This window comes from Musca vetustissima, unplaced genomic scaffold (assembly GCF_032173495.1).
Source record: "Musca vetustissima isolate MV318-11 ecotype Yass unplaced genomic scaffold, APGP_CSIRO_Mvet_v1 utg120180, whole genome shotgun sequence".
NCBI lineage: Eukaryota > Metazoa > Arthropoda > Insecta > Diptera > Muscidae > Musca > Musca vetustissima.
The window spans coordinates 73,866-86,305 of record NW_026887442.1 but is presented as its reverse complement, the minus strand read 5'-3'; the positions used below and the strand labels follow the sequence as shown (position 1 = coordinate 86,305).

The following is a 12,440-nucleotide window of genomic DNA, read 5'->3' as shown; positions in this document are numbered from 1 at the left end:
AATTCTAGAATTTGAAATTATTGCAAAGCTATTGACAATATTTCTCTAGCTCTGTTATTAACCGATGACAGTATTTTTTTATCTCTTCCAATTACACCGCAGATAAAGTTTTTTTTACTCTTAATGATGATTGAGACTTCGAAATTTTTATCAAAAATATAACTTGTAAAAAACGTAATCACATGGAAATATTCGCATTTTTTACAGATCTTCACGTTCGGGCAAATCATCAATAATAGCCCGGTTTCTTGGCAATCGCTTCGAAGAAGCCTATACACCGACAATAGAGGATTTTCATCGGAAATTGTACCGCATCCGTAATGAAGTCTATCAATTAGATATTCTGGACACATCCGGCCACCATCCATTTCCGGCTATGCGTCGATTGTCATTTCTAACGGGTAAGTAAATATTATGGTGTACTATTACATCTACACACACACACATGTGGGTATTGCCAATATGCGTGCATTAGTGTTCGTCTGTATAACTGGTGTGCGTGCATGTTTCTCTACTCGGACTGAGATAAATTCTTTGACATGATTAATGCATGCAATTTGTACAAATGAAATCATATGAATTTGCTATGAACTGAGCAAATAAACGAGCCAAACCCATTTGACACACAATAATCTTCTATTTATGGCATACTTGTAAGTTTTATGTTTTTTTCTTGTGGTTCTATTTTTTCTATTTCTCTTTTTGTTTCGAAATCAGAAGAATGTTATATATATGTGTGTGTGTGTTTGGTTGACATAAACCAATGCCTGAATCTTTAAATATAAAAATATACACACACACACAACATTTTTGTAGAATTTAACGTTTCCTAAGGCATTTTTTTATTTATTTATTTATATTTTTTTTTTTTTTTGAAAGAGTGGGCGTTTGTTTTAATAAAAACGAAGTAAGGAAAGGACAAAAGTCGAGCGGAGCAGACCAAATTATACCCTACATCACTTATGGCATATACACAGAACACAATTTTTAATGAATACTTTCATATTTCATTATACACTTCACCACACTGTGGTACAGGGTATTATGTCTTTGTGCATATGTTTGTAATAGGCAAAAGGAAACGAGATAGACACATGGTTCCTTTTGAGAATATGCATAAATCACTTTTTAAGTCGTTTTATGCATGTCCGTCCGTCTGTCCATGTTAAATTGTGAACAAAGTACAGGTCGCATTTATGATCCGAATTGGATGAAATTTGGCATAGGTCACTTATTTGGACCAAGGACGAACCCTATTGAAATTAGGATTTAGATATAGCTCCAATATATATTTTCTTCCGATTTAATGTAAATGGTCTAGAAAGATGTGTGTTAAGTTTCCTGAAAATCGGGCCAGATTTAGATATAGCTCCCATATATATTTTCGTCCGATTTAAGGTAAATGGTGTACCAAAGTAACTATATATCTTTCGATTTGCACGAAATTTAGCATAGCGTAATGAATTAGGTCTAGAATTATGTGTATTAAGTTTCCTGAAAATCGGTCCAGATTAAATGTAGCTCCCATATATATTTTCTTCCGATTTTATGTAAATTGTGCATTTGTGTGTCCAATTGCAACACAATTTTGTACAATGAACCGTAGTTAATCTCTGGCAAGTCTCATTGAAATTGGTTCAGATTTTGATATAGCGTCTACATATGTATTTTCGTCCGATTTTACACAAATTTTGCACAACGTAGTTACTATAACATAAAGTGTGGCAAGTTATGCGGTATATATATATATATATATATAGATTTATATAATTTTAGTACATGACATGTTTAGCGATCCCTTTTCATGTTAATAGTCGTTCAAAAATTCGGCGTCTGTTAGGATTCATCTGTTGGATATGCCCAAAGTGGTGAAGGGTATCATATAGTCGGCCCCCTCCGACTTTACTACTTCCCTTAGTGGTTTTATAGTTATTTTTATCCATATACATACAAGCCACTTTTTTGTCAATAATGTAAACATTTCATTAGCATCACAACTATTTTTCAACTTTGCTATACTATACCGCTGTTTGCGCTCATTTCTCTCTCTTTTTTAAACAAGTTTATTCCTCCCAATAAAAAGCAACACCACCACTACAGCCACCATTTAGTGTTTATTTGACTACGTTTTATATTGCGATTGTGGCTAGTTGTGATTCCATTGTTTTTTATTATCGTCTTCTGCATTCGCGTTGTAAAATTCGCATAAGTATTTTCCAAATTATTTTGATATACATTCCAAATACAATATGGAAAAGAACTGTTATATATAGAAACCCGCCACCACCAAACACGTTGCTTTCCACTTCTTCCGACATGAATCCAGAATTAAAAGTTTTATGATTTGCATTCATAAATTGCAGGAATTCGGACATAGGCAACACTTTCTGAACACTATTCACATAATATAATAATTATTTTTTTTACAAAGATTATATTTGTATTGAAATGAAGTTTTACAAATGTTCTAATGATTTTGATTGTATGTGTTCAATATCTGGTCGTTCGTACCATTGATATGATATCGAACCAATATTATGTGAAAATAATTAAAAACAATTTTTTTTGTACAATATTTGGGTATTGAACAAAACTTGTATTTTAGTCCAAGAAAGTAAGATATGTTCTACAAAAATATTATTCAGTTCGATATACGTTAAGGAATGTTTATCTAAAAAAGCTGCAAACAAAGACATAAATAGAATTTGTTTAGCAAAATAAATCATAGCGCCACAACTTAAAAATTTGACCTATGGCAAATTTGCCCAACTGGGATTTTAATGTACTCGCCAAGGACTTTCATCTCAAAGAGAAATTACCAACCACCCGCAATCAAATCTTGTTGCACAGTGCAAATAAAAAATTATTTACTATATTCTACCGATTTGCTGTGTATACATGGCTATGAATTCAACTTATGCCATTAGCAGGCAGACAGGAAAGAATTGACAGTCTATAAGAAACATGTGGTAGAACAGGTCACTGATAAGTCCTTCAGATGTTTGTCTATTTTTATACCCCATTTGATGTTAGGTTGAATTGGCGTTTGTGTACAATGACAAGGGGGAATATTTCTTTGACATCATTGTGTTCGATATATATACTGACATAGCATGTTCACGTTAAAATGATAACATTCAACATATAAAACGATGACATCCTCCCCAACTTAGATGTGGGAAAAATGCAAAATCTTGACAGCAACACTGTCGGCCGATGAAAATCACTTGGTACACTCAATGATTGTGATAGACAAGTGAGTACACATGAGAAAATTACTAGATTCATAATTTCTCCAATGAACAGTTTAGGGGGTAGTTTGTTAATAGAGATGTATAGATAAGAGATGTATAAGAATTTGGGGCAATTTCAAAATGAAAGTCATTCAATCCAATCTGTTCATTTTCAAATTTGTCTACACAAATATGTCTAAAAATGTTAAAATAAACATGATTTTTTTAGAAAATTTAAATAATAATGTAAATCCATATTTGGCATACTTCTCATATAAAAGAACAGTTCTTTTTGAGTTGCTCTAGGGCCATTTAAATATCAGTTAAATTTTATGAATATAACAATAATTGCTGATGTATGCATCACGTCCGTGGTTCTGCCTATTTGACCATGTATTCTTATAAGCATAATATCGGAATTATTATCCCATTCCCAAATATAGCTTCGGGCGAAGCTATAAATGGGAGCTATATCTAAATCTGAACCGATTTTGACGAATCTTTTCACACATCATTCCAGACTTAATTCAGTACGCATGCCAAAATTCGTGCAAATCAAACGATTTCCTGGGACTTAAGTAAACTATTTATCTGAAATCGGTCGAAGCTATATATGGGAGCTATATTTAAATCTGAACCGATTTTCACGAAACTTTGCACACATCACTCAAGATTCAATTCAGTATGCTGTGCCAAATTTCGTGCAAATCGAAAGACATATAGGGATTTTGGTACACAATTTACCTTAGATCGGACGAAGATATATATGGGAGCTATATCTAAATCTGAACCAATTTTCACGAAACTTAACGCACATCATTCTAGACCTAGTTCATTACGCTGTGCCAAATTTCGTGCAAATCGAATGATATATAGGGACTTTGGTGTACCATTTACCTTAAATCGGACGAGAATATATATGTGAGCTATATCTAAATCTGAACCGATTTTCACGAAATTTAACACACATCGTTTTAGACTTAATTCAGTACGCTGTGCCATATTTCGTGCAAATCGAAGTATATATAGCGACTTTGCTACACTATTTATCTATAATCGAACGAATATATATATATATATATATATGGGAGCTATATGTAAATCTGAACCGATTTTCAGGAAACTTAACACACATCATTTTAGGCCTAATTCAAACATATGCACAAAGACATAATACCCTGTACCACAGTGTAGTGAAGGGTATAAAAATGTCGGAAATGACATCAAATTTTAGAATAACTTTAGATTTGTTCGAACCGTTCACCTTTGGCACGAATTATGGCCTTCAAACGGCCATTTTGGCCCATTCCCCGAGAAGCGCTTGCTTGAGGTGATCGACATTGGTATTTTTTAGTGCCAACCTTGTTTTCCAGTCAAACTAAAAACTTTTTTTTTTTGAAATGTAATGAGCTGTCACTGGAATAATTTTAACAGCTGTCTGACGAGTGACACTTTTTCATCTCACCCTGTACTTCAATAGCAGGTAAAAGAAGTAGGTTATGATCATTATGCTCCAAATGGCGATGGCAGTATACCACAATTTTGTTTCTTAACATACCCACAGAGTGAGAAATTAGCTTCATGGCAAAATTACCATTTTTGTGGTAGATTTTGATATTTTTTGCGTTGTGAGATAGTTAAGAGATAAATTTTCTGACTTTCAACCGGATTACCCTCCACAATGAGGTAAGGCGTTGTGAGATAGTTAAGAGATCAATTTTGTGACTTTCAACCGGATTACCCTCCACCATGAGGTTAAAATTAAAAAATACCATAATCGTTCGGGGTATCGTGACGGCTTATGCCATGGGGAAGTTTGGGAATTAAAATGTGTACCCAATTAGAACAAATTCGGTTTAAAAACGCGGCCATAATCCCGCATACTCTTATTTGGACAATGAGGGTACCGTTGTAAAAGAGCTATCCACAAACGTGAGCAAATTTTAATAAATCTCGACAGGAATATGTTCTAACCTGTGCTAATTAAAAATACAAAACTACAGTGATGTATACCCAAAATACCGAATAATATTCATAAATTAATTCAGAATGCCAAATTCTCCCCAAAAAGTTGGATCAAAAATGAACATTTTCAGTGGGAAAATACCTAATTACACCCACTTCGTTGAAAATCTTGCCAAAAATTCATAAACTATATTTTTGGGGTTTCGTTATACAATACAAAAACACCCTAGGAATTAAAGCAATGTATGTGAAAATTTCAAAATTCGATTCGAAAAATGCGAGCTCTATTGTGATTTCAACAGACAGACGGACATGCATAAATCGATATAGAATTATTATTCCGATCAAGAATATATGTATATACTTTATATATTGTTTATAATTATGACCAAACAAAGTGCATAGTGTAGTATTTTACTTCTTTTAGGAATTTACCATCTCTGCAAATTTATTTTTAATGTCACTTGGCAACAATAGGTAAATACAAATAACATGAGAAATGTGTGCATATAAATAATTCAATACTCATACACATGTGTGTGTGACCAACGAGAAGATAGGACAATTACGAGAATACCGCCAATGAACATAAAGTCCTAAATCTGAAAAAAAACAACAACATTATGGTCGAATGGAAGACAACCGACAGAAAAACCCCATGTACTAACAGTTACAGGCATAACAAAATAAACAGTTACATATCATTTGACAAACAAGTCACATAGGGTTATGTCATTAGTACAACCTAGTTATACAGGGATTTGCTCTTATATATAATACATAGATAAAATATACCTTCCATTGTATTAATTTTGACACAATGTTTATGGCACCTTCCCGCGGGAGATCCCATAAAATGTCTTAAATAATAGCCAATAGGAGATGTCTTAAATGTTGTGTTTAAAAAATTTAAAAGAACGTCTACCTTTTGGAATTTCGAAATGTTGTTCATTCTCATTTATGATAAGACAATGATGTCGAAATCGACACACCATTCGAAATTGCCATGACATTGTAACAAATATGTGAAACGTTTCTACATAGCTGTTTGCATTACAGTACGTTTACATTTAACCGGATTTCGTTAACCCAGTGGGTTTCAATTGCCATTTCCTTTGCATATATGTCAAATAAATCCTCATAAAGTAGGTTAACCCTGTAAAAAGTTCTAATGTACAAAGAGTTTTACCCTGTTAATGGTCCTTACAGTCCTTGTAAGTAATAATTACGTTGATGTTATTTTCTTTATTTTTTACATAAAATTACTATTTTTTTTCTTGATTAGATTTGTTCATTGGAATAAAAACATAAAATCTTTAGATTAAGAGAACATACATGACGAAAGGCAATTTACACCGCAAAAAATTGGTTTGCTTCCCTAAACAGTTGTATACTCCCCAATGATATTTAAAGATTTGTTTATAGGACCCTTGCAAAATTCGGCTAATATTTTTATATATGCTTTCGAATTTTATAATGCTTTCAACTTGTATGTCAGTTTAAAAGTGATTGTACTTATATACGTGTAAATTTAATTGAAAAATATACCCATGGCCCAAATATCAGAACATCCAAAAGGCGACTTTCTGGAAACACACAACTCTTAATCTTTATTTTCTTTCAAAAGTTTTTGTCGTAACGAAAATATCTTTGAAAAATATTCCATCTTTTTAAAAAAATTAAAATCTAAGTATAATTACACTGTGCAACACAAAAAATAATTACCGGGAAATTCCAACAGATTATGAAAGAGGGGCTAAAAAAGAAGACACGTGTATCGGCGTTTTGAAAGTTTACGTCGGGATGTAACCTAAAAAGGCGGGGCAATATTCTCCCTTTTCTAGAATTTTGATAATTTTCGAATTATGATTTCTTGAAATCCTTGCATTTTAGGTATATAGTGTCTTCGGCAATATTACAGACAAAATATCAAGGAAAACTAAAAACTATTGAATATAAATGTATAGTTTATTCTGAGACTTGAAGTGGATTTTGACGTAGAATACTTTATTCTTTGACATTATATACCTAAAATCAAGTTTCATGTTACTTTAATGCACTTAGTCGAAAAATACTGGGAAATGTCTTTGACAAAAAAATACAAAAACATTTTGAATATTTGGTTGAGGGTTAAAGTTGCATACCAAAATATTCCTCGATATTTTGTCAGTAATATTGCCGAAGACACTATATACCTAAAATGCAAGGATTTCAAGTAATCATAATTCGAAAATTAGCTTTAACCCCGTTTTGGTTCAAAATGTATGACTATATTTGGTATATACATTATATATACATATTTCTCTTGTTCAGAGACTTATGCTAAAAATTGATGGAGAATATTTTTGTCCTTCTAAAACGACACCTTGTGAGAAAAATGGGTAAAAACTAGTAATGAGTTTTTGTTTTTTAAGATTTTTGACGTTTAGGCTGATTTTTGAGTTTTAGTCTATTCTGAGACTTATAGTAAAACTTTATGGCGAACATTTCTTTAGAATATTCTGAGCAGCTTTAACCCCGTTTTGAATGAGTTTTCAATCACTCCTGGAAAAAGGGACCGAAAAGACCACTTTAATGAGTCGGTTGAGGGTTAAAGTTGCATACCAAAATATGCCTCGATATTTTGTCAGTAACATTGCCGAAGACACTATATACCTAAAATGCAAGGATTTCAAGAAATCATAATTGGAAAATTATCAAAATTCCTGAAAAGGGAGAATATTGCCCCGCCTTTTTAGGTTACATCCCGACGTAAACTTTCAAAACGCCGATACACGTGTCTTCTTTTTTTAGCCCCTCTTTTTTTATAATCTGTTGGAATTTCCCGGTAATTATCAAAAAAATTCAAATTTGTCGCACAGTGTTATTTTTTTTCAAATTCAATATATTTTGAAAAAAAAGTTTTCTGCTGACCCTACTGGATGACCTAATACACATAGACCTTTGGAATACCTATCTACGAAATTCTACATTATATAGCATTTTTTTGCAAAGTGTGCCTTTTTCTAAACAAAATTCATAAATGGCAAAAACAAGAACATGCTATAAAATTCTTGTACATGTTCCACATAAATTCAAATACTTATCATGAATAAGGCATACGCCTCCTTTTCTAGTACAATGTTATTTTATTTATTAAACCAATTAACATTTATCATATGCCAAATTGTGCTAAAGATAAGAAATTATGTCCTCATCGTATTCGTATTCGATAGCACTATGACTACATTTGCTTTTGATTATATTAAAATGTATCGTATGGCAATTGGGAAGTATTTTGAAATTTAACTTTTATTGGGCCATTTAAGGATTTCAGCTACTTCTTTGTTATCCCGAATACGAGACCAACGTGTATTCCTAATTAATTTAGGATTTATTTACGGTGATGTTTTGGTTCCATATTTTAACTTACAAGTTTTAAAGGTGGATATGTAAAATGTTTCTTGCATAATAAATACAATTTAAGCTGGGCTGAACTTTTTATACCCTCCACCATGGACATTTAAAATACCCCAAATCGTTCGTAGCTTTCAGGATTATACGTATCGCTATGGTTTGAATAGAACCTTGAACATATCGAACATAAAGGGCGACGGTTTAGAAAGAAGTCTGAAATATTGAAAATACCGAATAATTATGGTATAGTAATATGGGAGTTATATCAAAACGGAAATTAATATGGGCAATTTATGGTCGTCATATTGGACACCAAATGAGAATTCAAATCAATATCAGATTTTTTTCGAATTCTTAAACAGCGCTCCGAATTGACGATGACATCATCGCCGTTGTCCAAGACTTTAGCTCCAATCAAACCTTCGGGCCACAGATCGCACCAAATAGTAACGTTTATTAAATTTGTTAATCCGTTTTCCACACCTCGCAATATATACCGGAGGCCCCATAAAGTTTATATATATTCTTGATCAGAATAAAATACCATGTCGATTTATGCGTGCCCTTTTTCTGTCTATTGAAATCAAGATAGGGATCGCAATATTTGATATTTCGGTATAATGGCGATTTTTGACTCGTTTGGATTCCTACCGAATTGGCTATAAATTGCTATGTTTGGTTGTCATTGGGTATCAAATCTTCTTACTGAATTTCGGTATTTTGGTACTCATTGGGTATTAAATCTTCCTGCTGAAAGTTATTTTGGTACCCCTGATTTTTCGGTATTTTGGAAATTCTAAAAACGCCATTAAAAGAATCAGATGTAAACTGGTATTTTGAATTCAATTTGGTTATCAGATTTACCTATGAGGAATGTTCAGTATTGGCCCATGTTTCGGGATACCCACGATATAACGGAACACCCCACTATTCGATATTTATATTGCAAACTTGACAAAGTTTTTACTTCTTTCTCGATGACAATTTTTTTAATAACATATTCACCTAGTAACAAGTGAGCGGAGCAGTATACTTCCACGAAAATCTAACTTTGCGTTATTTGCACCTTCGTTGAACCTGACTAAAGGTCAACATATATTACTAATATTCAGTAGACGAGGGCTGTACTTGTCCAGATTCTCTATAGCGTGGGTTATATTGCGATGTTGGGCTTTCAACTGTGGCCTATAGACCGACTAAAAACAACAACACAAAATGTTAAGTTTTCGGTCCACTTCATCCCAAAATTATTATCTGATCATCACCGAAAGTTATAGGCGTTGTCCTTGACCATAACTGGAATCTCATGGAAATTTTCAAAGCGATCAGCGCTATATTTCCGCCGTCTAGTGTGGTTTTGGGTTACTAAATAATGTCACCTGTAAATATTTAAGAACCTGTAAATATTTAAGTGTAGCCACATTTGAGTACATACGACCATATAATTGGTATCAATTTAAAGGTCAACCACTCCTCTTGAACATACTATCAACTTTTTGGGTCTAGGTCCTTCAGGGGCAAATATATACAAATTTTGTAATTTTTCACACAAAAGTCAGGGTCTATTTGACCCGCTAAATATTGACCGATCTTTATCAAAACAGGCATGCTTATTCTTTGACCAGATGCCCTTCTCCATGCAAAAATTCGCGGTGTTTGAGCCATAATTGCGGCTTCTGGAGCGACCAAAAAATCAGACAGACACACATGTCTAGATCGACTCAGCTAGTCTAGATATGACGATCGATATACTTAAAGGTGGGTCTAGGACCAATATTTCGCGGCGTTACAAACTTTTGGGGCTGCACAAAGCTATAATACCCTGACAACATAGTTGTGTAGGGTATAATAAATTTAGTCAGCCAAAAATTGCTGTCCACCGCACCCTTTCCAAGTACATGCGCTGGATATGGATGCAGGTTTAGATCTAAATGCAAAATATGTCATAATGTGCCGTACGACAGTCCTTGTCCTGAGAACTGCGAGGAATCGACACATTCGGGACTTTGATAATACCTTCATTTTTCATTTTTGAGTTCACATGTATTCCGTCAAATGGAATGTGAAATATTTTTGTAAAACATATACTCCTTTTAACTCCATATCCATTAAATTGCATCTTATTTCATTTCATGCAAGAATCTAGCAAAGGTGAACAACCAGATTCTTGCACAGAAACCCTATATTTACGAATACTGATAATTTTGAAATTGTAAAAGTCATTATTTATCGGAGACAGATTCGGATCTGAAAATATTTAAGGACGATTTTCAGATAATAAAATCGATATTTTCGCATAAAAATGTTTGTTTCGGATTTGTTGGAAATCGGACAAGTAAATCTATATCTATACCGATTTGAACGAAACTTAAACCAATCATTGCAATCGGATAAACGTTATACATTTGGTGCACCATTTACAACACATCGCAAAAAAATATACATGAGAGATCTATCTAATTCTGAAACGATTTGAACCTATCTCATTAGGGTTTGTCATTGCGTCTAATAGATAAGCTGTACCAATTTTTCCTATCGGCCTACCTTGTTTCACTTTATATGCTGCTTCCTTCCGATTGACTCATTGAGCATATAATTCTGAATTGGTTCTAGAATGATTTATATAAAAAATTTCATGGTATTAAAAACATGGTCTGCAATTATAACCTATTTTAAATGTTCTGTAGAAAATTAAGCCAATGTAATAATAAGATGCAATATTAATGTAATATTAACAATAATAATGTGGACACCTCTCTATACATACAATTGAAGCTACTACTAAATTCCAAATAAAATTCCATTCTTCCTTCTGCAGGTGATCTTTTTATATTGGTATTTAGCATGGATTCAAGAGAGTCATTCGAAGAAGTTGTACGCCTAAGAGAAAACATTCTGGAAACGAAATGGGCAGCACTGAATCCTGGCAGCGGTTTTAAAAAGAAAGCTTTGCCAAAAATACCCATGGTGTTGGCGGGTAATAAATCTGACAAGGAACAAAGGTAATATTAGCCATCGTGTTATACATAGCAAAAATATACAATTTGTCATAATCAATTTACAGGACTGTGCAACTAGATGAAGTTATGGGTTATATTGCGGGTCAAGACAACTGTTGTGTGTTTGTGGAATGTTCGGCAAAACAAAATTACCACATTGATGAATTGTTCTACGAACTATTTACTGCTGCAAATTTACCTTTGGAAATGGCACCTAATCACCATCGACGTGTGGTTACTGTATTTGGAGCACCATCAACATTGCCACCGCACTCATCCGTTGGTGGTACAAAGAAGAATGCCCTTTCCATAAAGCGACGTTTTAGCGATGCCTGCGGTGTGGTTACGCCAAATGCCCGAAGGCCGAGCATACGAACGGATTTGAATTTAATGCGCTCAAAAACAATGGCCATGAACGAGGGCGAAGGCTCGGTGGCACGGAAAAAATGCGTAATTATGTAAGGTGGGTGTGTGGGTGTGTCGCCTCAAAGCTCATCCATCAAAAATATATTTAACAAAAAAAAAAAAAATAAAATAAAAAACATTTCATATTGTGATAGTAGTTGATTGAAAAAAAAAACAGACAGTTACACCAACATAAATTATATATAATAAAAACGGATGATTTCATATATTATACATATTACATATTTTGAAAAAATTGTTATTTTTCTATGCAACTATGAACTATTCTCAAATTAACATACCTACATATTAATAAATTAAAGAAATGATGAACAAAAAACAATCAAAATATTATTTTAAGTTTGTTATAATGTATATATAAATGTATATATATATATATTGTTTTCCCTTTGGATTGCATAATTCATAAACAATTCATATT

General features: G+C 33.1%; 1 protein-coding gene across 1 annotated transcript; it reads left to right on the top strand.

The window, feature by feature from the left end:
- Window positions 1–207: 207 nt before the first annotated feature.
- On the top strand, window positions 208–12,055 carry LOC133335015 (GTP-binding protein Rhes; the record flags this gene model as incomplete). Its single annotated transcript, XM_061543311.1, has 3 exons — window positions 208–401; window positions 11,413–11,596; window positions 11,659–12,055. Coding segments are annotated over 3 exons (775 nt in total), but the record flags the coding sequence as incomplete, so codon positions are not given.
- Between the last annotated feature and the right edge of the window lie 385 nt (window positions 12,056–12,440).